This window comes from Salvia splendens, chromosome 16 (assembly GCF_004379255.2).
Source record: "Salvia splendens isolate huo1 chromosome 16, SspV2, whole genome shotgun sequence".
Classification (NCBI taxonomy): Eukaryota; Viridiplantae; Streptophyta; class Magnoliopsida; order Lamiales; family Lamiaceae; genus Salvia; species Salvia splendens.
In genome coordinates this window covers 16270426-16297464 of record NC_056047.1, presented here as the reverse complement: position 1 = coordinate 16297464, position 27039 = coordinate 16270426, and the positions used below count along the sequence as shown (strand labels likewise).

Here is a 27039-nt window from a genome sequence, read left to right as displayed (position 1 = left end):
TTTATAGGATACAAAAGCATTGACAACTCAATGACAACTATGACATAGCAACTAGTTGACAACTAATAAACAACCTATACTTGACAACTCATAAACAACACACATCCTTAATAACTAAGGCTTCTAGAAATGTATAAAGGATAAACTTGCCAACTAAGTGACACCTAGTAGCAAAGTTCAATTTGACTTTCTCTTCTTTGTAGTAGCAAAATTGATTTTGGCTTCTTCTTTCTTTTCTTGAGTAATATAATTGGTTTAACACTTTAGTGTTCATATTTGATGTCCCTCATAATTCTCCTCTACTTGTTTGAAACTCAACCTCGAGTTATCCTCCTAAAGTGTCTGCTCCGGGAGATAGAGTGATAAGTCTGCCACGTCAAAAGTATTTGAAATATTCATCTCACTTGGCAATTCTACCACATAGGCATTATCATTGATCTTGTTTAGGATAGTGTATGGGCCATATTTCTTTTGTCTTAATTTTCCATGAATACCGGTAGGTAATCTCTCCTTTCTAAGGTACACCATAACCTTGTCACCAACTTTGAAGGTCATTTCCCTCTTCTTCTTATCAGCCAATTGCTTGTATTTCTGATTTGAAGCTTCTAATACATCATGGACCTCTTTAAACAGCTCAGAATAATTGTCACCAGAGTCTTAGCTGATCTTGAACTCTCCTTTGTTGGTAACTTTACTAAATCAACCACATGCCTTGGAATTTTAGTGTAGACAATAGAGAATGGGCTACGACATGTTGACCTATGCTCGGAATTGTTGTAGGCAAACTTTGCAAGAGACAAAGCTAAATCCCACTGTCCTTTCTTCTCTCCGCATATACAGCGAATTAAATTACCCATAAACTTGTTCACCACCTCTGTTTGGCCATCTGTTTGTGGATACGCCGTGCTTGAAAATTTTAATTCTGTATTGAATTGCTTCCGTAATGTAAGCCAAAATGCAGCAAGAAATTTGCTATCACGATCCGAAACGATTGATCTTGGAATACCATGTAGTCTAACTACTTCTCTAAAGAAAAGGTTTGCCACATGATGTGCATCGGTTGTCTTACGACAAGGAATAAAATGTGCCATTTTAGAAAATCTGTCAACTATCACGTAAACAACATCATGCCCTTGTCGCGTCCATGGTAATCCAAGTATGAAATCCATTGATAGATCTTCCCATGGTTCAACTGGAACTGGTAGAGGCATATAAAGTCCAGTGTTTTGAACTTGGCCCTTGTATACTTGACAAACCGGACACCTTTGCACAAACTTGCCGGCATCTCGTTTAAGTTGGGGCCAATAATAGCGTGCTTCCAGATTAGTGATAGTCTTATCACGCCCAACATGACCACTGAGATTACTTGAATGCATCTCTCTAATAAACTTATCTCGTAGAGAACTTCTGGGGATATATAGGCGGTTTCCATTAAAGATATATCCATCTTGTACCACATAATTCTCTTCTAATGGTAATCCTTTAATATACTTCATCCAAATTTTCCCGAAGTCTTCATCATTTTCGTATAATTCCTTAATTTGATCTACTCCTGGCAACTCAGCTTCGAAAGAAACCATAAGACTTGCACGTCGGCTTAAGGCATCTGCTACTCGATTAGTTGCTCCAGACTTGTGGATGATAAGATAATTGAATCTCTCTAAGTGTGCCGCCCACCTTGCCAACATGTGATCCACATGCTTTTGATTTCTAAAATGCTTCAAAGATTGATGATCGGTGTAGACAATGAATTCCTTTGGCAATAAGTAGACCTCCCATGTCTTTAATGCTCTAAAAACTGAAGGTAGGTACTCCATTTCTGTCTAGCCTCACTTAGTTTCTCACTGAAGAAAGCAACAGGTTTCCTCTCTTGAGATAAAACTGCCCCGATGCCTACTCCGCTTGCATCACATTCCAACTCAAAAGATTTGTTGAAATCCGGTAATATTAAAACAGGTGATTGTGAAAGCTTCTATTTAGTCTCTTTGAAGCTATCTTCAACCTTTTCATCCCATTTGAACTTCCCTTTCTTTAGACATTCAGTAATTGATGCCATGATGGTATTAAAATTTTTAACAAATCTTCTGTAGAATGTGGCTAAACCAAGAAATCTCCTCACTTCGGAGATAGTTTTTTTGGTGTTGGCCACCTCTTTATTGCCTCTACTTTAGACTCATCAACTTGAATTCCATCACTAGATATAACGAACCCTAAGAAAACTAACCTTGTCTCAACGAATACGCACTTCTTAAAGTTGACATAGAGTTCGTTTTCCTTTAACACATCCATCACCTTCTTGACATGAGCAAAATGTTCCTCCTGGTTCTTGCTATATATTAATATATCATCAAAATAGACAACTACGAACTGTGATAAGAATGGGCGAAGAACCTGATTCATCAAGTGCATGAAAGTACTAGGAGCGTTGGAAAGTCCAAATGGCATAACGAGCCATTCATATAGCCCCTCTTTTGTCTTGAATGCAGTCTTCCATTCATCACCTGGCCTAATTCGTATTTGATGATATCCACTTTTTAGATCAAGTTTTGAGAACACCTTTGCTCCACTCAATTGGTCAAGCATGTCATCCAAACGTGGAATAGGAAATATGTATCTTGTGGTGATTTTGTTGATTGCCCTACTATCCACGCACATCCGCCAAGACCCATCCTTCTTTGGTGTGAGGAGCGCTGGTACAGCACATGGACTTATACCCCTTACGCAACAACTCTTCCACTTTCTCTTTCAAAATAGCATTCTCCTTTGGACTCATTCTGTAGTGTGGTAGGTTGGGAAGACTAGCACCTGGAACAAAGTCGATTCTATGTTGGATATCTCTCATAGGAGGTAGATGTTGAGGCTCTCCAAGTATGCTTTCATATTCAGATAATAGACTTTGAATCTCCGTTGGAATTTCTTTCACGAGTTGCTCATCTCCTTTAACAACTAATACAGCACATAGCTTTGATTCCTTCAAGTCTTGAGCAATTTTTTTTTAATTTTGAGTGATGGTCAGCATACTCTTCTCCTCTACTTCAGAAGCAATATTAGGAATTTTATCCGGAAGTATGATGATCTTCCGTTTATTCCAAATGAAAGAATACCAATTGTCTCTTCCTTGGTGTGTGATGTTTACATCATATTGCCAAGGTCTTCCAAGAAGAACATGACATGCATCCATATCAATCACATCACATAAAACATTTGAACGATAATGCTTACCCAAGGAAAGTGGTAACCAACATTGTTTGGTGATCTTGATTTTCACTCATTTCTTGAGCCAACCAATAGTATATGGATTCAGGTGATCTCGAGTCTCAAGATTCAAGTGTTTGACCATTCTTTCAGAAACTAAATTCTCACTGCTACAACTATCAATGACCAATTTGCATACCTTTCCATTCACCGTACACTTGTTTTCAAATATCTTCTTTCGTTGCGTCTCTTCAGGTTGTATAGTTGAGCATAGAAGACGTTTGACCACACATACTATTTCTTCCCCGTCTTCTTCACATAATTCAGTTTCTTCTCCGTTTTCAGGTTCATCTACGTCTTTATCACTTTCATCGCTTTCATCACGGCGAGTGGTGTTGACAAACTTCCTTCATGGACAGTTACTTGATATGTGTCCTTCTTCACGGCATTTATAACACTTGATAGGGTTAGATTGTTGTTTTTCATAAATTTTGCTAGAAGATGGTCCTTTATCAACTTTCTTCCCCTTAAATGGAATATGCCTTTCCTCCTCGCGACGTGGAGAATTTCTAGATATATTTTCCGGACGAGAATAAGAAATGGCTTTATAAGATTTCTTGGTCTTTATGTATCTCTCAGCTTTCAAGGAAAGAGTTTGAGCTTGATCTAAAGACCAAATTTGTTGTATGCCTAATCGTTCTTGAATAGAATCATTGAGACCGTTGACATACCTTGCAACTTGTTGGTCTTCATTTTCAAATAGATTGCACCTTACTTGTAACCGTAAGAACTCCTCAGTATATTCAGAAACAGATTGGCCACCTTGAACACAATTATGGAATTAGAGGTATAACAGTTGTTCATAATCTGCCGGCAAGAATCTTGCCTTTAAAAGTGCTTTCATCTGTGCCCAATCCCTCACATGATTCTCACCCTTTAAACGTAGCTCCTCTTGATGACGATTCCACCAAGCTCCAGCACCTCCCTTCAATTTATATGCCACCAATGGTACTCGTCGATCAGGCGGGATGTTCATTATTTCAAAGAATGTCTCCACCTCATAGATCCAATCAAGAAATCCTTCAATATTTGCATTGCCGTTGAAAGTAGGAATTTCTGCTTTAATTTTGTACATATCTCCACCATTTGCATATTCTCGTCTTCTTGGTTGCCGGTAATGATTCTCTTCCTCTGCATCATCTTCCTCTTCCATATGTTGTTGGACTCGTTGTCACCTCGGATTTCCTCCTTGGTTGATCTGGTACCCAGCACCAACACCTTGATTAGATCTCACTAATATAATAAGTTCTTCAAACCTTCTAGTGAGATCTTGATGAAGGGCATCGATTTGTTGATCCAATCTTTCTTCTAAGTTGTTCACCCGTGTTGTAAGATCATCCATAGCTTGTTGCATAATTCCTCCGAGATATAACGACTAGAGTCGATAGATCTGGCTCGTGATACCAAACTGATGTAGATAAGTATTAGAGAAACCTCTCTAATGTGCTAACGAAAATGAAACAACACAATTTGTTGAAGGAACAACTTCAACGTGTCGTGAGATAAAATAATCTGAATCTACGGATAACAAGAGCTTAATCCAAAGCCCTCAAAAGACAAGATCTAATCCAAGATCTTAGAAGAGAACAAAATCCTAATTATATTTGATATTCAAAAGTGAGTTCCATATGTTAAGGCAATGCCTCTATTTATAGGATACAAAAGCATTGACAACTCAATGACAACTATTACATAGCAACTAGTTGACAACTAATAAACAACTTATACTTGACAATTCATAAACAACACACATCCTTAATAACTAAGGCTTCTAGGAATGTATAAAGGATAAACTTGCCAACTAAGTGACACCTAGTAGCAAAGTTCAATTTGACTTTCTCTTCTTTGTAGTAGCAAAATTGATTTTGGCTTCTTCTTTCTTTTCTTGAGTAATATAATTGATTTAAGACTTTAGTGTTCATATTTGATGTCCCTCATCATAGACTTCACCGATGAAGCCCAACGCGAATTTGCACACAAAGAACACGACGACAATGAGTAATCCACTCAACAAGTTTAATCATATGCCAACATAATTGCGAATAAAATGTATATTATCGCATAAATGGTATTACAAACAGGAATGAGTACAACCAAATTCACAACAGATTATGGCGACTGAAGCATAAAAAAAGTAACTGATCAGTAAACATAAGCAAAGTAATTTTCAATTCTTACTTGGATCTTGTTGGTAGATGCTCCTCCCAAGCGTGGCGCGTAACTTTAGATGTTAAGGAGGGAACAATGTTAATTTATAAATACGGGCAAAAACATCGGGGATATTTTGGGAATGTGAGAAAATACCATAGGGTATAGATGCCTTTTTGGGGGAAAACCTAACTTCTAGAAACTGCTACCAAACGTGGGTCATGACATGGGCCGAAAAAGTCCAACCCACAAAACATGTGACAAATTTGAGAATAAGCCCTAGTTATCCTCATCCACAAACCCTAAAGTAATCCAGCCCACTAATTCTTGTCCATGTTAAAAAACGCGCCCTAAGGGTGGAGCTAAAGCCCTTAATAAATTTATTTTCTAAATTTTTTTTTGTAAATTTTTTAAATTTTATCCAAATTTAACCAAATTATTATGTAAAAGCCTCGTAAATATTTTAAAATATCCAAAAATATAGTACTTTAAAACAATATTTAGAAATTCCAGCCCTTATCGTTATTTATTTCTGCGTCCGCCCCTGAAGGTAATGTAGAATAGTGTAGATGCACAATGAAAGATAGAGAAAGAAGATAGGGAAGAAAGCAAGATTGTGAGAGTAATCGATGATTCTGGAAAAACGAACACTTGTGTCTCATACAAAATGGTGGAAGAAACAAATGGTGATTATCTATCCTTCAAAGCATAAAAAGGAGGATTCACCAACATCTTATGAACTTGAAGATGTCAAGCTAACCACATAAACCTACTACTTGTTGGGAAATCAAGCTAACCACATAAATGTTAGGATCATCGACTGCAACATTAGTTTGATATTGTCCGCTTTGGGTCAAGCCCGCACGGATTTATTTTTGGGTCACTCCCAAAAGGCCTCAAACTAATTGGGGTTGGACAGAATTATATACACCTTCCAACTTTCCCCCCTCATCCGATGTGGGATGGGTTTGTAACCCAACAAACCTCCCCTCAAACCGAGACCACATCGGGAACGCAGTCGACACGAACATGGGTTGTTCCAGCCCTGGCCCCTGGGTCATCCTGGGCCCGACTCTAACCCGAGTCCTTCATGGCCCAACCTTAACCGGGGCTCATCCAGGCACAACCTATAGCCACCTGGGCTCTGATACCACTTGTTAGGATCGTCGACTGCAACATTAGTTTGATATTGTCAGTTTTGGGTCAAGCCCGCACGGATTATTTTTGGGTCACTCCCCAAAAGGCCTCAGACTAATTGGGGTTGGACAGGAATTATATACACCTTCCAACTTCTCCCCCTCATTCGATGTGGGATGAGTTTGTAACCCAACAATAAAACTACTACTTGTTGGGAAACCCAACCAGGGCAATTTAGTTTTAATTTAAATTTGTAATAATATGTGGAGTATATATTCAAAAGGTATGTGTACTATGTCAAATAGAGTACATGATTTTGATGAGGCTGGTGATTGCAGTCGAAATAAATGTATGTCGACATTGAACAGTTGGTAGAGATATCATGGAAACATTGGGAATAAACTCATATTATAGTGGTATAGTATATTGCACTAGGGCTATGTTACCATATTTTGTAACTTGAATTATTTTTAGTTCTTACAATTTCTACAAAGTATGAGGTTATGTCACCTTTGTCTTTAACTTTTGGAAATCCTTTTTCGATTCTTTTTTCTTGTCTTGGGAGTTATACTCTTTTACAAGAGACAAGCATCATTATGCTTCGCAGAAGGTAATTTCTCAATTTGATCTCTTTGGCAAGTGAAATGTGCTATTTTGAGCTTTTGCTATCATACATAGCAATTCCAGTTACTTGTTTATATTTTTGTTTACTTTGTCATTGATAGGGGTTGGATTTTTTTATTGAGTGAACTGCACCAAAGGGCCCTGACTTTTCGCCTTGTAACATCAGAGGCCCCTAACTTTTAAAAATACCACCACAGGGATCTGACAAAACATATAATCACAAATCATGTTTTTTCGGACCATTAGACCCTCAGGGCCTGTAAGGGCAAAATCGGGCTTTTGCATGGCCGTCAGTGATGTGTCAGCTGCAGCACTGTTGATGGGACATCGAATTGCAATTGGTGTGACAGGTTGCATTGCTTGTTGTCCCCTATTATTTTCACACGCATGAATTGCAATCGGACTTGCATTGAAATTTCACAAATTTTTGCCATTCCAAAACATTTCGCCAGGCTTCTCTATATTTTTTTCCCTCCAATTCCACCTTCACTTCATCAATTTGCCATTTCGCCAAAATAATTAGCCTCTGCCTATCGCCTCTGCCTTTCACGCCATTTTAATCCTTTTCATCAATGGCTCCAAAACGGAGACGAAGTGCTGCTGGAGCGTCCTCCGCTCGTAGTTCTTCTAGGCGAAAAAAGAAGCTGGCGACTCCATCGTCTTCGTCACAATCACCTCCGGCATCACCTAGACACAGTAGAAGGGGTCGGGGACCGGAGATAATCGACGTAGACCCAGAAACGTGGAGCATTCGCGATCCTCTGCTTGATTTCTTCTATCCGGAAGAAGAATATAGTAAGTTCAAATTTAAAATTGGTTTCAAGGTTTTTTATTGTGATTTAGGGCTCCTAAAATTGGTTGATTTGTGAAACTGTTTTGATGTCCTCGTTTGGGAAATTGTTTGGACTGTGATTTAGGACTTTATATGTGAAAAAAGTTGGTTTAAATTTGGACGTTTGCTAACTCTGTACAAACCATAACAGGGGACCATCCCGGGATGTTTTTCGTCGGTTTTCATCACGGAGGGTCAATCTTCGAAATCAATGGAAAGAAGAAGTATGTTGGGGGGCAATTGACATTCTTTGACTATTGCTGGATTCGTCAGTTCGATTTCGTAGATCTGGCGGGCATGGTAGTGCGGTTGGGTTACAATAGGAAGCTCATATGTGAGTACTATTACGTTCATCCAACGTACAGTGCTGGTTGTAGTGGCGTGGAAATAGGAGGCCCATTGCTGCCCATAATTGACGATGCACATCTGGGTCCTTTTCTGAAAGTCGCGGCTACTAGCACAAAGCTAGTTCACATATATGTTGTCGAGATAACACAGGTGGCCGCCTTGCTGAAGAAGCGAAAAGAAGAAGCGGAGGAGTTGCTAAAATTTGTGAATGCTAGTAAAAAATCCACTGTGGTCATTGAAGAACTTGACGAACCGAACCCAATTGTGCCGAAGAGTAAACCGAAAAGGAAGAAACAACACCAGGAGGGGCAGAGGAAACCATCGGCACCATTACTGTTGCTTGAGTGGTACCCTAGGGATCTTGAGTTTGAAGAGTATTTGACCACGAGTTTAGAAGACAAACATCGCGAATGGAAGAGGCAAGAGGAGGCTGCCCGTAAGAATTTGATGGATGCATTTGCATCATGTAGTGCAGAGCAAGGAGAAGCTGTTGTGTTTGATGTTGAAGGGAATGAACCACTGGTTGGTGTTGTTGGACAAGGAGATGTCCATGAATGCGAATGTGGAGTTGAGGTTGAGGTTGAAGACGTTAATGAACAGGTTAGCCATGGTGAACACGGTATACAACCTGAGGCTGAGGTTGTAGACACTTGTGAACAGGTTAGCCATGCAGAGGTTAGTACACGACGGTGGTACATGTTTGTGATTTGTTGTTTATGTTTGGTATTCATATGTGATTTCATAATTTGTTCAGATTGGGCATCATGAAACCGATGCAATTGTAGACCCTGTTGATAGCGTGGCTGAGGTTAGTGCATACCTAAAGAAAAGTGGGTCAAGGCCTTTTTCTCTCCACACACCTGTTGTGATGTGATCCTGAACAACATCTGTGAGACATTCAATTCGAAGATTGCATTGGCTCGCGAGAAAGTAATTATCAGCATGTTGGAGGACATTCGAACAAGTCAAATGGAAAGAATTCAGATCAGAGGCCAATGGATCAAAAGTTACGAGCACGCAGTCCCGCCTGTTATCAAGGAGCTTGTTGATAAGTGGTTCGCGAGGGCTTCATCGTGGAGGGCTACATGGAACGGACAGTCTTCGTACCAAGTGTCTGGGCCGTCTGGCCAATATGTTGTCAACATGCGCGATTTTACTTGTTCTTGCAGATTGTGGCAGCTAACCAGAATCCCGTGCACGCATGCTATCGCAACTATCAACAAGAATGACGACGACGTGACGCGATTCGTTTCCCGATACTATTTGAAGTCAACAATGATCATGTTGTACGAGAATGTCCTCTACCCCATCAATGGGGTAGCCAGTTGGCTGAAGAGTACTGCGGATGGTTCAGTGGAAATGGCACCCCCGAGGTCAAAGCGACAGCTTGGTAGGCCGAAGAAACTGAGACGTGAGGAGCCCCGGATTCGTCTTCATGCAGATGGAGGTGAGTCATTGCGTCGCACCTTCGTGATGAAATGTCGTCGGTGCGGTCTAGAAGGTCATAATAGGAGGACATGCAGCAATGATCCTCGGACAGATGCCCGTTCTCAGGTTGGGGAGACTTCGCGTGAACATGGTGACAGTACTTTACCTGAATCGTCAAACAATCCCCAACGCCAAGAGGTACTATGCAGTAAGCATATGCAACTATATTATGTAATTGTACACAGTGCTTAAGCATGTATGCTTACTACACTATTAATTGTTGCAGCCTAATGTTTCGAATCCGAGACCAAGCAGTCGGACAAGGACTCATCCTCAGAGATGCGGCCGCCGCGGTGATCAAGATTGATGGCCTTTACTTATTAACGTTGGTTTGTTTCAGATGGGTTGAACAATTTGTGTCAGTGATGATATGAATAGTATGATTTGTATGGTACAGACTATTTTGTAACAGACTAGTATTTTGGTGGAAGTAAAGTTCTGTGGAAAAATTTTGGTGGTGATATTTTTGTGGATAGCGTACGTCGCTTTGTGATTTCCATCATATTTGAGTAACTTCATTTGTGATTTCAATCATATTTGCGTAACTTCATTTGTGATTTCAGCTTGGTAGTATTCATTTGTGTACATGGTTTGTGATTTCAATCATATTTGAGTAACTTCAATTGTGATTTCAGTTTGGTAGTATTCATTTGTGTACATGGTTTGTGATTTCAGTCATAGTTGTGTAACCTCATTCGTGGCTTTCAGACATAAATGAATAGCAACAAAGCAAAGCGTAGTCGATCAGGATTTCAGTTTGTGATTTCAGAAATGAACCACAGAGTGAACACGACATAGCATTGTTATAACAATAGAAAAATTACACTACATAAGAACAAGATTGTGATTTTTAAGCGTCGGAGAGTTGTTGCCATCTGACCAATTTTCACCGCCAATGCGTCACACTCTTCAGTTTTCATACCCAGTTGTAGCTTCAAGTCTTCAAACTCCATGGTTTTCAAGCGCAATTTCTCGTGCAGCACACCTTCGAGTAGAGATTTGCTTCGAAGTTCAGCTTCGAATTGGTCTCGCTCAAGTTTCACTCTCTGAAAATAACTGTCTTGACTTGGGGATAGACTCGCATCAAACCATCGAAAAAACTTGCAGTCATCGTCCTGCATAATAATTTCTCATTAATCTTTATGCCAACAAAATTAATGGACAACACGATCAAAATACATGGTTTTAACCTTCCATATAGGGCAGCGATAGTAACGTCTACCCGGGTTAGCAGTCGTCCTAGATGTAACGAGCTTGGCCTCAAGATCGTGATTACACTTCGCAATTTCTGGACGAGGCCAATTCCAATTGAAGCTTGAGCCGAACGATTGAGAAGAAGAAGAAGAAGACATTGCGTAACGACCTGAATTCAATTCAGTTTGACAATACAAAAATCAAATCGACCAAGAATTGCAAAAATAATTTTCAAATGTCCGACAGTAACCATACAACCAAAAAAATCAACCAACAATTGCAAAATAAAATTCCAACGGAAATCGCCTAAAACCCTCTTTGATACCCTAAATTCAGCAAAATCCAGATGAAATCCACTAAATTCGAGATCCCGAACGGCTGGCGAAGATATGAAATCCCCTAAATTGCCCGATGCCGAAGAAGGTAAAATCGCGTATACTGTTTTGAGAGAGAAAGAAGAATTTGAGTAGAACTTGAAAGGGGTAGATGAAACGAAAATGGAGGGAAGAAATAATGAAACAGAATTGAAAAATATAAATGGAATTATGATTACACAGGTGCTTGACAAGACCGCACCTGCAAATGCAGTCATAGGGGTGCAGCCTAATGCAATCAAAAGGTCTAAACTGCCCTTCACCCCATTTGGGCATTTTCGTCCGAAAAATGGCAAAATATACACGATTTGTGATTATATGTTTTGTCAGATCCCTGTAGTGGTATTTTTAAAAGTTAGGGGCCTCTGATGTTACAAGGCGAAAAGTCAGGGTCTTTTGGTGCAGTTCACTCTTTTTTATTTATCTATTTGCTAAGTGGAGATAAAGCGAAGAGTGCAACAACAATACGACGGTTAAGTGTGTTTCTAATTAACCTAGCTAGTTGATTGTTGTGAGAATATTCACATTTATACACGATTGATTAAAAATCAAAATATGTTGATGGACTTATGAATGTAGTTATTCAGTTATTCTTACCTTCCAATTTTTATCATGTCGAACGAAGGAGAAATTATTTAATTGATTAAATAATTCTCATAGAAAAAAAGTATTTACATGAATATATAGATTGCTTCACTTTTTTCCTACTATGTGGTTTTGTAGTTGACTTTTATAAGCACACACATGTTACATGTATGACATGTCTTCGTTTGATAAATGTGATCTGATTCCAATCCATTGCTATCAAAGTTTTAGGCATTTTAGAACTAAGAAATTTTCATTAATTATTGACTTCTTTAATATGTTGATTCGGATATTAGTTAGTTAATTACTCAACTAATTTCACAAATATATTATTCTAAATTTTTCCCTCAGTAATGCTGGGATAATATTTCATCCAACAAATTTTTTATGTTAGAGCATCCGTCGACGCAGAATTCCTACGAATTTGGCGGAATTCTGTGGCGGACGTCTGCCATTTGGCCATACACGCGCGGATATGGAATTCGCATGAGGACGTCGCAGGTCCGCGCCCTTCCGCTGAATTCCGCGCAGAATTCCGTCCTGACCTCCGCCATTGCGTGGATTGTCACGGAATTCCGCACGGAATTCCGATTTTTGCATTTAATTTTTTTTTGATTTTCTATAAATACGTCTCGTTGAACTTCATTTCATCCGCACCACTTGTTTTAACGAGTATTTATCTCTCTAAATACATTTCTTTTGAATCATCAATGGAGCACCACGATAGCGATTCTTCTCCCGCCTCGGGTGATTCACCGGCGCCGCATTTCCCCATCGGCAGGAGTACGCACTTTTCCCAGTCGATGTCCCAAATGCCGGGGATGCTGCCCCAATCTCAAATGCCATCGGGCATGATGCCGGGGTACTACAACATGTACCCACAGTGGTATGAGATGATGCCTCAGATGCCGGGGGTGATGCCTCATATGCCGGGGGTGATGCCCCAGATGCCGGGGATGATGCCCCAGATGCCGGGGATGATGCCTCAAATGCCGGGGATGATGCCCCAATCTCAAATGCCATCGGGCATGATGCATGGATCGCCTGGCGCTCCGGGGGTGACGAGCCGGTTTTTATTAAAAATAATGTACTTTTTTTAATTAATTATGTATTTTTTTAATGAAGTATGTTTTTTAAAAATAAAGTGTGGTCGTTTTCTCCGTATTCGCGTCGAAATTTTAATTCCGTAAATTATTTACTTCCGGAATTTGGTTAATTTGTGAATTTGTGAATTTTTTTAATGTGGGAATTTTGTCGGGAATTCCGCCATTGTACAGTGGGAAGTCTTTATGACGTGGCAGTGGGAATTCCGCGGGAAAGGGCGCCGGGACATCCACCTAGGCATGCACAAACCGGCCCGGCCGGCCGGTTAACCGCAGGTTCGGGCCCGCCGGTTCATGAACTGGAACCGGGCCCAGAACCGGCGGTTTGAACCGGCAGGCGGGTTGAAGGGTCGGAAGGGCCGGTTCAGGTTCGGCAATATATTGAACCGTGAACCGGCGGTTCGGCGGTTCGAACCGCCGGTTCAAAGGATCGAACAGTGTTTCGTAGGGTTCGCGTAGGGGTTTAGGATAGCCGTTGGAACCGGCGGTTTGCGGGGTAAACCGCCGGGTTGAGGGGTTAACCGGCGGTTTGTCGGGGTAAACCGGCGGTTCGGGAGCCGGTTTCCGATGGTTCCGACAACTTTTCAGAGGCTAGGTCGTAGGGTCAGTGTTTAGGCCAGCAAAACCGGTCATAAACCGCCGGTTTTCGGTCAGAAACCGGCGGTTTTCTGACGCAAACCGTGGCGAACCCGCCGGTTTAGGGTTGAACTGCCGGTTTCGGCGGTAAACCGGCGGTTCACAGCAGATTTCAAAATTTCAAATTTTTTTTTTTCATCCAATTTTGCTCCTATAAATACCCCACTTCTCCTTCATTATTCCTTGCCCCATTCCTTGAATTTTCGGAATTTCATTCTCAATCTCCATTTCTCTATTCTCTCCTCATTCTCTCTAATTGCGCAAGTTTAATTCTACACTTTCTACTCACTACTATATTTGTTGTGCTCATAATTTACCACTTCTTTTATACTTCATACATATTTCATTCCAAGTCCATATTACTTTTCATTTATCAATATATTCAATATGTTTTCAATTTGTAATTGTTGTAACTTGTAACGTGTAATTTGTAAACATGCAATTTCAATAAAATTGCAACTTTAGCCGTATTTTTTTCAATTTTATTTACTCACATTTCATACAAAAACAAACTTGAAAAGTGTAATGTAATTTGATTAAAATTGAAAAATTGAAAAATGCAAAAAAAAAAAAAAATCCTCGAACCGTCGAACCGGCCCGGAACCGGCGGTTTTGAACCGCCGCGTAAACCGCCGGTTTTTTGAACCGGAACCGTAACCGCCGAGAGCTAGGCGGGCCGGTTCAGGTTCATGGATTTCTCGACCCTTGACCCGCCGGTTCGGGCCCGGAACCGGCGGTTCCCGACCCTTGTGCATGCCTACATCCACCCCACTACGAATGCCCTTAAAGAGAAACCGGTAGCAAAGTTCAACAAACTACTGTTACACACATTTTTTCTTTCATTTCTTAAAGAGACTTTGAATTGAAATATACTCCTCTTTTGATGTGATAAATAAATCTACTGTGTTATAGTACTACAGTATATGATACTATATCCAAAATTAAAGTTGTATAGTCAAAAACTTGCAACAGTCGCTTATTATTTTTTTAAAATGTCATTTTCAAAAGTCGTATACTTGAAACCTAATTTGCATTATTAAATTTTCATTGTCAACATTACATATGTCATCGCATGCAACTGATTCTTTATTTATAGCCACTTTAATTGTTTATCATAAATAATTGTGAAGTCTTGTATAATATCACTAAAAAAGGTTATTAAGGACATTTTTAATGTAACTAAGGATGTAAATTTGTATTTTTAAATATACCATCATTGTTTCAAAAAGTATCCTTATTGTTGGTGTCCCAATTAAAATTAGAGCATCCACAGCGGTATCCTTGCCGACGGCAGGGCGCTGCTCTATGGATAGAGCACGTCTGTGCCAACGGCAAGAGCACGAGGTGTCGACATGGCATGCTCTGATTGGCCTGTTGGTTTATCATTTTTTATTATTATTTTTTAAAAAAATTGAAAAAACTTGAAAATTTCAGATTTAATAAAAAAAAAATTCCCACTTCCTAATAAAATGTATCCATTTTTTCCACAGTTTTAATTTATTTTTTCATTATTTTTACCCCAAAACTCATACTTTCATCTATAAATACACTCATTTCAAACACAAAAAAATGACACTATACCAAACAACTCTCTCTCAATATCAACTTTTAGGATTTTAATTATGTAGTTTTAATTTTTAGGATTTTAATTATGTAATTTTTAATTTTTAGGATTTTAATTATGTAATTTTTAATTTTTTATAATTTGTAATATTATTCCGGGTAATTTTAATGCATTTTAATATTGCGGAAATGTTTTTATTTAAATTGAATAATAGAATGGTGGGACCCTTGAGCTTGTCCTTGCGGAAGAGCACGGATGTGGGTGTTGTGCTCTTGCCTAAGAGTAGGGAGTAAAAGTGGGTCCGGGCCCACATCCATGCTCGTTGATAAGAGCACGGATGTGGATGCTCTTAGAGAGCACAAATGAAAGTGTCTTAAAAGCAAAAGAATAAGTTAACTTGTCCTTAATTTAAAAACACTAAATTATTGTTTTATTAAAATTTTTTTAATGCAAGTAATTTCGTTTTGCTTTTATATATCCTTAAAAATTAAGTTCTTATAGTGTATGCATTTACTACTACTAGCTTGTGGTTTTGGAAAAGTTTGTCATCAAATACATTCAATAACATATTTATGAAAATTTATTTGTTCCTATATCTCATGTTCCTCATACTTTTCATTTAAGCTAGTCTCAATAATTACACTATTTATATTTTAACTAGTCTCAATAATTACACTATTTATATTTTAAGTAACATTTTTATACTCTGTTATTACTCATTTTTTTAAGTACCATTTTTATACTTAAAAGTTTTATACTCTTAGTAACATTTTTATATTCAATTATTAATAACATAAATCAAGTGGTCCAATTTCTTTTGATTGCAAATTTGCAAATACATATATAATCCAATTTCCAACGATGATTCTCTCCAAACCGGCCATTTTGTCTCACCTTATGTTTTCTTCTTCTCTATCCTCATCAACGTCTGCAATAATATAAACTTGATAAACAATAACAATAACTGTGTGACACCTATTAAACTTCATTATTCAATTTGCATAGTTTATTTTGTGTGTGAAAATTCGAGTGTGTCTATCGTCATATAGCGTGGAGGAGACAGATGGAATCCCAGCAGAAAACCCCAAACCACAAGCCAAGATTTGATCCTTTTCATATTCCTTGCATTTACAAGTGAGCCACTTTTCTCTCTCTGAGTTGTAGACCAAAAACTGGAATATATAGTTTTTGGTTGGCGGATTGGATTGGATTGGATCAGCTCGTCCCCTTTCGAAATTTGATTGTAAGCTGATTTTTGGCTGCCTGAAAAAAATGGTGGGGATTTTCTCAAGATTTTCTGGCAGAGGTAGCCATCGCCGCACTCAAAGTTCTCTTGTAAGCTCTCTTTCCTTCTCTCTCTCTCTTAAAGATTGATTTTTTTGACTTGTTGTTTCTTGGATTTTTGGCATATCTGAAGGGTTGGATGATGCTGTCTAGTTTGAGCAAGTTTCCCCTAGCTCCCCTATTTGAGCTACTCTGTCTCATCCTAAAGAGTTTATTGGATTTCATGTTTCTTGGTTTTGGCCTATTTGATGAAGAGTTGGATGATGCTGTCCATTTTGTAGTGTGATTTGATTATGCTAATGTTTTTTTTCTGTTGGGGCATTTGGATTTCTAGTGGATTTCTAGTCAACTAGATCATCATTTTGATTGAACCATACTAAATCCTTAAGAGAAAAATTGATTATATTCATCCTAACCCAAACAAAGAGTCATCACTGAATTACTTTCTTGGATGTGGATATATGTATATGAGTGTATATTATGGCAGAGGTAGCCATCGCCGCACTCAAAGTTCTCTTGTAAGCTCTCTTTCCTTCTCTCTCTCTCTTAAAGATTGATTTTTTTGACTTGTTGTTTCTTGGATTTTTGGCATATCTGAAGGGTTGGATGATGCTGTCTAGTTTGAGCAAGTTTCCCCTAGCTCCCCTATTTGAGCTACTCTGTCTCATCCTAAAGAGTTTATTGGATTTCATGTTTCTTGGTTTTTGGCCTATTTGATGAAGAGTTGGATGATGCTGTCCATTTTGTAGTGTGATTTGATTATGCTAATGTTTTTTTTCTGTTGGGGCATTTGGATTTCTAGTGGATTTCTAGTCAACTAGATCATCATTTTGATTGAACCATACTAAATCCTTAAGAGAAAAATTGATTATATTCATCCTAACCCAAACAAAGAGTCATCACTGAATTACTTTCTTGGATGTGGATATATGTATATGAGTGTATATTATGGCAGAGGTAGCCATCGCCGCACTCAAAGTTCTCTTGTAAGCTCTCTTTCCTTCTCTCTCTCTCTTAAAGATTGATTTTTTTGACTTGTTGTTTCTTGGATTTTTGGCATATCTGAAGGGTTGGATGATGCTATCTAGTTTGAGCAAGTTTCCCCTAGCTCCCCTATTTGAGCTACTCTGTCTCATCCTAAAGAGTTTATTGGATTTCATGTTTCTTGGTTTTTGGCCTATTTGATGAAGAGTTGGATGATGCTGTCCATTTTGTAGTGTGATTTGATTATGCTAATGTTTTTTTTCTGTTGGGGCATTTGGATTTCTAGTGGATTTCTAGTCAACTAGATCATCATTTTGATTGAACCATACTAAATCCTTAAGAGAAAAATTGATTATATTCATCCTAACCCAAACAAAGAGTCATCACTGAATTACTTTCTTGGATGTGGATATATGTATATGAGTGTATATTATGGTAAAGGGTTTGATAGGATTGGATATCTTGTTTGCAAGATTACTTCTTTCAAATTTGTGTTTGCTGTTGGTATTGAACTTATGATTGAAAAATCATTGTAGATATAGCATTCATGATCAGGAATTCTGCTCACTGATTTGCATATATTGTAATGATCTCTTGTTTCATTTTTCCAAACTTGGATTTATGGTAACTTGTTTTCTTGATGTATAGGATGAAAGGGGAGCATTGCCTTGTAGCATAGATGCTCCAACCACTGCTATCTTGTCGACAGCTACATCTGCTGTTCCCCATGGGATTGAAGTAGCTGTCGAGTTTAAGCCCGTTGAACATCCAAGTGAGCCGCTCGACAATGACCAACCTATCCCGTGTCCACAACCCGAGCCTTCCATTCTTAATGTAAGTTTGATCCTTAGCCTTGCTTGATAGGAAATATGAAAATAAATTTACTTGCTTAAATTATTACTATAATTTCTTTTTAAATGCTATCTTTAGGTATATAAGCATGATCTGAGTTTTCTAATATGATGATATTGTATTTGTATCTCAAGAAATTAATATCTCACACCTTTAGATTGAGTTGTGAATTGCTTAGCTTATTGTTTCTGGTCACAGTTTCCCTAGGTGATTATACTTGTTTCGAAGGACCACCGCCATTTTTTTTTCTTGCTACACAAAATCATTCTTCGTTGCATTCATATTAGTTAATTCTCTGCAAATCTAGATGCATAATCAGGAAAGATCTCGAAAAGGCAATATCAATGTCATAAGGGGGTGTTTGCTTTACTTCATACTGCAACAGATTAAATAATTTTGAGCTCGTTTGATTGCATAATCCTCGAAATACTCCGTTCTGTGTACAATCAATCTAATTTACCCGATGTTTGTGTGATGATCAGGATGGAAGGATCTGGAAGGAAAGGGCGTCGTCGGGCGTATCCCGAAGGGTGGAGACGCCGGTTTTGGAGGAACAGATCGACATCGAACCCGAGACTCCAAGAACGAAGCCTCGGCCTCCTCGACGCATTCTGCCATCTATGAGTGCCCCCGAGCACAACATCATCAAACTGCTGGAAGAGTGCAATGCATCTGGAATAAGCTTCAATACCTGATCACTATTAACAACCTTTCTTTTTAGTTTTGTATAAAAACCTCCACCTTGTTATTTTCCCTTGTCAAGTGGTTTTATACAGTAGATTGATGAATGGTAAATTCGGAAAGTGAACTTGATTAATTTTTAATATAGTATTCTTTCGTATATTATGAGTAAATCATAAATACATGACACAGTTATTAACAATTAAGCGCGAACTAATTAAAAATGAAAAATACAAGTAATTGACTAATTACGATCCTCAAATAATAAAACTGTGAACCCTAAACACATAAATCAGGAATTTAATTACATACACAATAAGCTATCAATTTCATCAACAATCAAACACCTACACCATAACACGAACAGAGCAAATTCGCCAGATTTTGAGACTAAATAGGCAATTTAGGAACTGGAAACGGATGCTCAGCTGTGGGATTGACGAGGCGATCGCGAGGACCGCGGAAGCTTCCGTGGTTCATCCATGGCTTCCTCTGCCACCTCCGCCCACCCGCCGCCGCTTCGCCGGAAGCGATGATCAGAAGAAGTAGGAAGAATGCTCGTAAACTGAACATTTTCCGATTGTTTAGGTTACGCTTGGGATTTTTGACAGAATTAATAGGGAGAGAATAGCAACTTTTCTTCGCTTAGAAGTCAAATTGAAATCATTGCCGCACACACAGTCACACACGCACTTTCATGTGGATTCTGTGATTGGGAGTGTATTATGTTTTGGTGAACGAAGCAACCATAAATTAGATCACATGATGTTTACGGGCTGGGTCATTTTAGGCCCATTAAGAAGCCCAATAGCAAACAAACCTATTTAATTCGTTTCTTTGGGAAAAAGAAAAGAGGGGAAAATAAATCAAAATTGAGGAACATTTAAATTTGCAGATACACTCAACATATAACACTCCACCTCCTTCGATTTCTCTCTCTCTCTCCCTCTCTCTCTCTCCTTTAAATTTGTTAACGGCGAAGCACCACTTTTTCGTGTGATATTGAACGGCGGAAGAAATTCGATGGCGGCTCTTCAGTATCTGGAATCCCTGCGTAATGCGCATCCGGAGCTCAGCGAGTGGTACACCACACTTTCAGATCTGTACCAGAGGAAGCTCTGGCACCAGCTCACTCTCAAGCTCGAGCAATTTGTCACGCTCGCCGTGTTTCAGGTGCTGGAGCACTTACCTGTCGGAAAATTGAGCTTTGTTAATGCGTATTGTTGCTTTTTTTTTCGTTTTGATTGTGTTATTCGGGTGGTTGTCTTGCGTTGATTTGGTTTCTGTTTTGCTCCGTGATGGAATAGTGAATCGCAGTTTTGCTTTGTGTTGGAGAAATTAGGTTGAGTTTTGGGATGTAGGGACGGGGTTTTGGTGCTAGGGTTTTGTTATCGGTGATGTTTTTTAGGGGATTGAATTTTTTTATTGGGTTATCGGACCATTGGTTTATTTTTTCACTTATTCCTGTCATGTTTGTTGGTATTTGCATAAACTGGTTGTGCATACGGTTAATTGTGAAATTATGTGGATGTTTATGAAAACCCTAGGGAAATTGGCCTGATATTTGGGTTACGCAAGGAAATGATTTGGTATTCATGTATGTTGGCTGAGTGGCACTTCATTTTGGAAATCACTTCCTTGGATTTCATTCACATAATTTAAGTCTGTTGAGTGAAAGAAATACAGTTCATACTTAATGCAGCATGTTATTAATTGGAGCATTGAACCTAAGCTCGGTTCAGTTAACAAAGTTGAAATCATTATGAATAATTGTACAGTACTTGTTTAAGAGAGTCAATTGTGGAATCCTCACCAAATGACTAGACTATAATATCCAACTTCGAGATGAAGTGACAGCACGATTGCTCCCACTGGCCAATTTGGAAATAGTTCAAATAAATTCTACTATCAAGTTCAAAAGTTCTTTTAAGTTCCCAAGAATTCCATTTATATGTCTCTTGCATGTCCCCTTCTTTGCATGCTATTTTCATTACCAAAGGATTATAATGGATTACTGATACTGCCAAGAGCTCCATTGCTCTAAAAGGAAACTGCATATGTTTTTTGCCGATTCTGTTTACTCGGTAACTGTATAGTTATAGACAAGAGGTAATTTCACAAAGTACTGCAAGTGCTTGTGAGCTTATGATATATTGCTGATGACTGGCAGTCAATCATTTTGGAATTAAAATATTATGACAATTTGCAAGTTCAGATATTTATATTACAAATCCCAACTCTCTTATTTTATGTGATTTGGTCTCTATATTGTAAAGGTATCATTTGATAAGTAATACAACAAAGGTGCTTTTCCGATGCATGGTATGTGCTTGTAAAATTTTATGATGAACATGAAATGCATATGCAAGTAGTTTTTGTACTTGCATGTGCAATCAATTCCTGGAAGAATCAAATTGATCAAAATGTTTTTAAGTGTAAGGATTCTTTATTTGGTCAAAACCCATTTGCTACTTCTACAATTCTTCATTTGGAGACAACTTTTTTTGGTTGTGCTGTAATATATTATGCCATTTGCAAGAAACAATACTCTGTTATACAGGGTATAATATTTACACAAGTTTAGCTTTATTATACTGCATAACATTATCATTACATAGATAAACTGCTCATTATCATTCTTTACATATATATGCCTCACCAATGGCATGCATGTAATGTAGTCAATATTCCTACACTCTGAATTCTTCTACCTAGGGTAATCAAGGGTAAAAAGGACTAGTAAAGCTATGCTCTGACAGGCATCTACTTATCCTGATTCCAAGCATCAAGCTGTGTGATTTCTGCCTCATTATAAACTGGATGTCTCTTTGCATTTGTTAACATGAACGAAAAGTTCACTAGTCATACAAATCACAATGTGAAGGAATATCTTCCAAACTTACCTCAGTTTCAGAAGTTAATTTGTTTTTCTTATGCAGTTATGCTATTGACTGCATCTCATTTTTCCTACTTCCTGCTAGCCCTTGGATTTACCTGATTTTGAGTTGAATAATGTTCATTTATCACTTCAAAATCTCTTCTCACTTTGATTAATTTTTCTTTTCTTTTCTGAAATCCATGTCATATCTATAGGTGATTTGTATCCAACCCTTTTCTTTCTTTTGCCCTAATTCAGGCTGGGGATTCCCTAATCCAACTCTACCAAAACTTTATAACTGATTTTGAGACAAAGATCAATCTACTCAAGCTTGCCCATTTCGCTGTCATAGTTTCTCGGCGGTATTCAGAGAAAGATGCCGCCATATCATATCTTGAAGGAGTGATAGAGAAGCTCCGTACTACCAGTAAAGTACGGATAGAGGAGCCGATACTTTATGTCAATATGCAGATTGGTTTATTTAAGCTCGAGGTGGGAGACCAAAAGGAATGCAAGAAACTTTTAGAAGAGGGAAAGAGTACTCTTGACAGCATGACTGACATTGATCCATCTGTGTATGCTAGCTACTATTGGATTTCATCACAATATCATAAAGCCCGTCAAGAATTTGCTGAGTTCTACAGAAGTGCTCTTCTATATTTAGCTTACACTTCAGTTGAGACTTTGTCAGAATCATTTAAGCTGGTATGTTATTGTTTACAATACTGGTGTTTGATCATTCATACTACCTCCGTATTTGAAAATATAAACATTTGAAACGGCACGGGTTTTAATGCACAATTTGTGAAGTAAGAGAGAAAAATTGGTAATGTTAGAAAGAGAATGGAAAAAATGAATAAAGTAAGAGAGGAAGAGAAAAAGTAGTGAAAGTAGTGTTAGTGGATTGTGGGGCCCATGTCCAAAAATGGAAAGATTCTAGAGTTTCTATTTTTAAGAGACGGCCCAAAATGGAAATAGTTTCTATTTTTAAAATACGGAGGTAGTAACATTTTCTGATTATGAGAAAGTCCAGCATTATGTTACGATGGTTGTGCAATTTTAGTTGACATGGAAGCCCAGTCCTTTCATATTAATGTAATTAAATCTGTGGACTATTAATGTTTGTGAATAGTCATTTTACTTTTAGTGGGTTTTGACTTTTTTAGCATGGCTTATACATTGCATAAAATGATATCCTACTAGTCATGTTATTGTTGTGAAATATGTCCAAGTTGAGTTTTGAAGGAGTATCAGATAGACCAGTTTAGGTCATATAGGTTTGCTTAAATATTCTCTGAAGTTGATATTGGGGGTATATGGTAGTGGCCGGGTGTGTTAAACACTTTGGGTAGCAAAGACTAGACTACTGAACAGGGATCTTCCTAGGCTACCTGTATGTTGTCAGCTATGCCTCTTGTTGTTGCAGTAATTTATATATGTTCTACCCCTTATAAGTTGTTTCCTTGGCATTAAGTGTGGCATGTAGTAGAAATTAGTTTTTTTCAACCATTATTAATTAGTATGTTGCTTTGATGGTTAGGACTAGGGGTATATGGTAGTGACCGGGTGTGTTAAACACTTTAGGTACCAAAGACTAGACTACTGAACAGGGATCTTTCTAGGCTACCTGTATGTTGTCAACTATGCCTCTTGTTGTTGCAGTAATTTATATATGTTCTACCCCTTATAAGTTGTTTCCTAGGCATTAAGCGTGGCAATGTGGCATGTAGTAGAAATTAGTTTTTTTCAATCACTATTAATTAGTATGTTGCTTTGGTGGTTAGGACTAGGAGTTAGGTTCAATTTAGTTATGGTCTTCTGAATTGCTCGAAGAGCCTGTTATCTTTATCTTGCAATTGCTCACCTTATAAAGTAAGTAGATTCAAATCAATATTTCTCTTAAGAAAATAAGAAATTAATTAAAAAAATATGCTTCTCTTGAGATGCATAGATCTGTCTGTAACTAGAGCAATTCCTCTCATGGTTTTGTAGTCCTTTCTTTAAACCTTAAAGGGGCTGGTATTTCATGCTGCCTTTCTCTGCGAGGAGACATTAACTTGTTTTACATAGATCAGGCTGGTATTTCATGCTGACACAGTTACTGAAAATTCGAATTGTTTATTTATTTATTTATCATGTTGTGATCATCAGTAGTGCATTTCACAGTTTGTATTGTAATTGACCATCATACTATTTTCTCTATTTATTTTATCATCATTATAGCTACTGTCAATCATAATAGAATCACATTGAAATGCATGCATTTTCTGGTGTTCTAATAGTATGCTTGTTGGATGTTCCCACTAATTTTAATGATGCCATTGCTGTTGAATTAACCATGTATTTTTGTTTATTAGGATTTGACATTTGACTTATCTCTGGCGGCCTTATTGGGGGAGAACATCTACAACTTCGGTGAACTTCTTGCTCATCCAATTGTAAGTAATTTGTCAGTGCCAGTTCTGAATTTTTGGTTAAAGCTTATTTCTTCTGAACATTAGAGAGGTCATGGTGTGTATCACTCTAGCCATTTGGTGCTAGAATGTATCCCAATATGCCTGCTAATATTGTTGTGAATAATTAAATGAACTTTGAGTTGAAGTAACATTGTGTAGCTAACAGATATAGTTATGGATATGAATTACAATCGACATAGTATGATGTGAAGACTTGTACTGTGAATAGAAGTAATGTAGTTGTCCGATACTCCGATCATTATGTTGTATTGTTGCATATTTTCCTTCTATCATAAAATATGCTTGGATAAAACTGTGTTCTTCCTGATATGGGCATTTCCTTCATACTTTATCACATAATAATGACACTGAAAAGTTTTTCTAGCTAAATTGCAACTTCATTGGAGGCTCAGTTTTCTTACTTTATCTAACTCAGTTATGTCCAAAATACAACTATCATGTGAAGAAGACAGGGAAGCTCTGAGCATGTGCCACTTTGTCATTCCTTTTCTGAGCACTTGTTTATAAGCTAATAATCATTCTACTTCTGCAATTTCTGCAGATTAAAAGTCTTATGGGAACTAAAGTTGAGTGGCTTTACTATATTCTCGAAGCATTTAACTCTGGTGATTTAGTGCGTTATCAAGAACTGTGTCGTGTACATGGAGCCGCTCTCATCAGCCAACCAGCATTAGTCCAGAATGAGAAAAAGCTTCTTGAGAAGATCAACATTCTTTGCTTGATGGAGATCATATTCAGGTGAATTTCTTTCTTTATGCTTGTGAGCTATGTTACATCATACTTTTTTTCATCTGAAGTTGAAGAACACCTTCTACTTACAGCCGACCATCAGAAGATAGGACTATTCCGCTAAGTATTATTGCTGAACGAACAAAACTTACAGTTGAAGATGTGGAGTATCTTCTCATGAAAAGCCTTTCAGTAAGTTGATTCAATGTATTTTTTATTTGTTATGCTGAACTTTCATAATGTGATCGAGAGTAGGATAGAAATGTTTAGTCAATAAAAAATTGAACCCAGTTTCTGAATTGTCCTGGAGCTGGTAGAATAATTGTCTAATTACATCATCCAAGCTCAGGAACTTGTTGCAAATGTCACATCCGAAATCAGATCACTTTCAAATCATCTAGGGGCGCAGAGAGAGTATTTACTTGTTAATCTCATGGCAGGTGCATCTGATTGAAGGAATCATTGACCAAGTAGAGGGAACAGTTTACGTCTCATGGGTGCAACCCAGAGTTTTAGGGATCCCTCAGATCAAGTCATTGCGTGACCGGCTGGACAACTGGGTGGACAAAGTACACACTGCTTTGTTATCTGTTGAGGCCGAGACACCTGATCTAGTTGCAGCATGATCTTCTTAGCTCTCTCTTATGCCTTCGGTTTCTCCTCTGACAATGATTTTAGAAGGCCAAATCTGTTACTTCGGCTGGAAATGAATCAGTTGTTACGGTTGTCTTACGGTGCCTGTATTCTTTCCCCTTTTTTGAGGCTGATCTCTTAATGCGACTGAATATATGTTTCCAGCCAGAAACCATACTTGTAACACTCATTTAGTTTTTGCAATATCATTCTATTGAACAGGATTATTGAAATTTGTGTCTACTCGTTTTAAGCATCGTTGATCTATGAGATTCCAGCACAAGATATCCGATGTGATTGTAAGGTAAAAACTAAACGTGCATTACTGTTCCGGCGTGATTCCGACCATGATATCATGCTTTGTGGCTATGTATGGTTGGAAAGCTCTGAGATATTTATTAGTTTGGCGAATTGGGTGGTGATTTTTTTGTATGTATTCAAATCTTGATGCTGAAATTACACGAGAAATTTGCACCATAATTTTGGAGTGTAGGAGGGTTGGACTTTCTCCCTTGTTCGTGTGAGCAAATAAGAATCTAGAACCATGAATGAATCTCATAAACATGAATATATTTTGTTTTATGCCTAACTTGGGCAAACGCAAACGGAAATCTGAAGTAGGGCATAATCTACTTTTTTAAATGTGAAATAAATAGAAAATGAGTTGAAACTAAACGTTATTAGAAGAAAATGAAAACTTATAAAAATTTATTTTTCCACTCGTATTGCCACTTCAAATTAGAAGTGATTGTATACAAATTTGAGGTGCAAGAAAATTTATCTTAAGATAGATATCCATAATATCCTATAGTTTGTTAGAGCACCTGCATCGCTGCCTCGATGTGGGCTCGGTCTCGTCCCGGCGAGACGAGATCGCATCGAGACAGCGGGACGAGACCGAGACAGCAATGCGGGTGCTCCGTCGCGTCTCGTAACCCGGGGGAGGGGCGGTTGGCGGGCTGTCTCGCCACGTGCGTTGGCCACGTGGCGAGCAGCGAGTGGGGCTTGACGCCCACTCGCCGGCACTGCGAGTGGGTGTCGATTTCAGGCTATTTTTAATTATTATTTTTTAAAAAAAATCGGGAAAAAAAATTGACTGTTTTTTTACCGTTTTTTTTGCAGATTTTTTTTTTCCTTTTTTTCCCACATTCATCTATAAATAACCCAATTCTCCCACTATTTTTTCCACACACAAACACTACACTCTCACAAACACTATCATATCATCTCTCT

General features: G+C 38.2%; 2 protein-coding genes across 3 annotated transcripts; both read left to right on the top strand.

Annotated features, from left to right (window-relative positions):
* Nucleotides 1-16173: 16173 nt before the first annotated feature.
* On the top strand, nucleotides 16174-19249 carry LOC121769841. Of its 2 annotated transcripts, XM_042166603.1 has the most exons (4): nucleotides 16174-16594; nucleotides 17062-17558; nucleotides 18205-18390; nucleotides 18891-19249. In XM_042166603.1, the coding sequence occupies exons 2-4, from the start codon at nucleotides 17502-17504 to the stop codon at nucleotides 19101-19103; spliced, it is 456 nt and encodes a 151-aa protein (XP_042022537.1). In that variant the 5' UTR covers nucleotides 16174-16594; nucleotides 17062-17501; the 3' UTR covers nucleotides 19104-19249. The 2 variants fall into 2 exon arrangements, with proteins under 2 accessions (XP_042022537.1, XP_042022535.1); XM_042166601.1 differs by lacking the exon at nucleotides 17062-17558 and having other exon boundaries at nucleotides 16174-16623.
* Nucleotides 19250-19975: 726 nt separating this feature from the next.
* Nucleotides 19976-26039, top strand: LOC121769840 (26S proteasome non-ATPase regulatory subunit 13 homolog A-like). The gene is made up of 6 exons (XM_042166600.1): nucleotides 19976-20262; nucleotides 22226-22672; nucleotides 24325-24405; nucleotides 24986-25182; nucleotides 25266-25365; nucleotides 25614-26039. The coding sequence occupies exons 1-6, from the start codon at nucleotides 20113-20115 to the stop codon at nucleotides 25797-25799; spliced, it is 1161 nt and encodes a 386-aa protein (XP_042022534.1). The 5' UTR covers nucleotides 19976-20112; the 3' UTR covers nucleotides 25800-26039.
* The last annotated feature ends 1000 nt before the right edge of the window (nucleotides 26040-27039 follow it).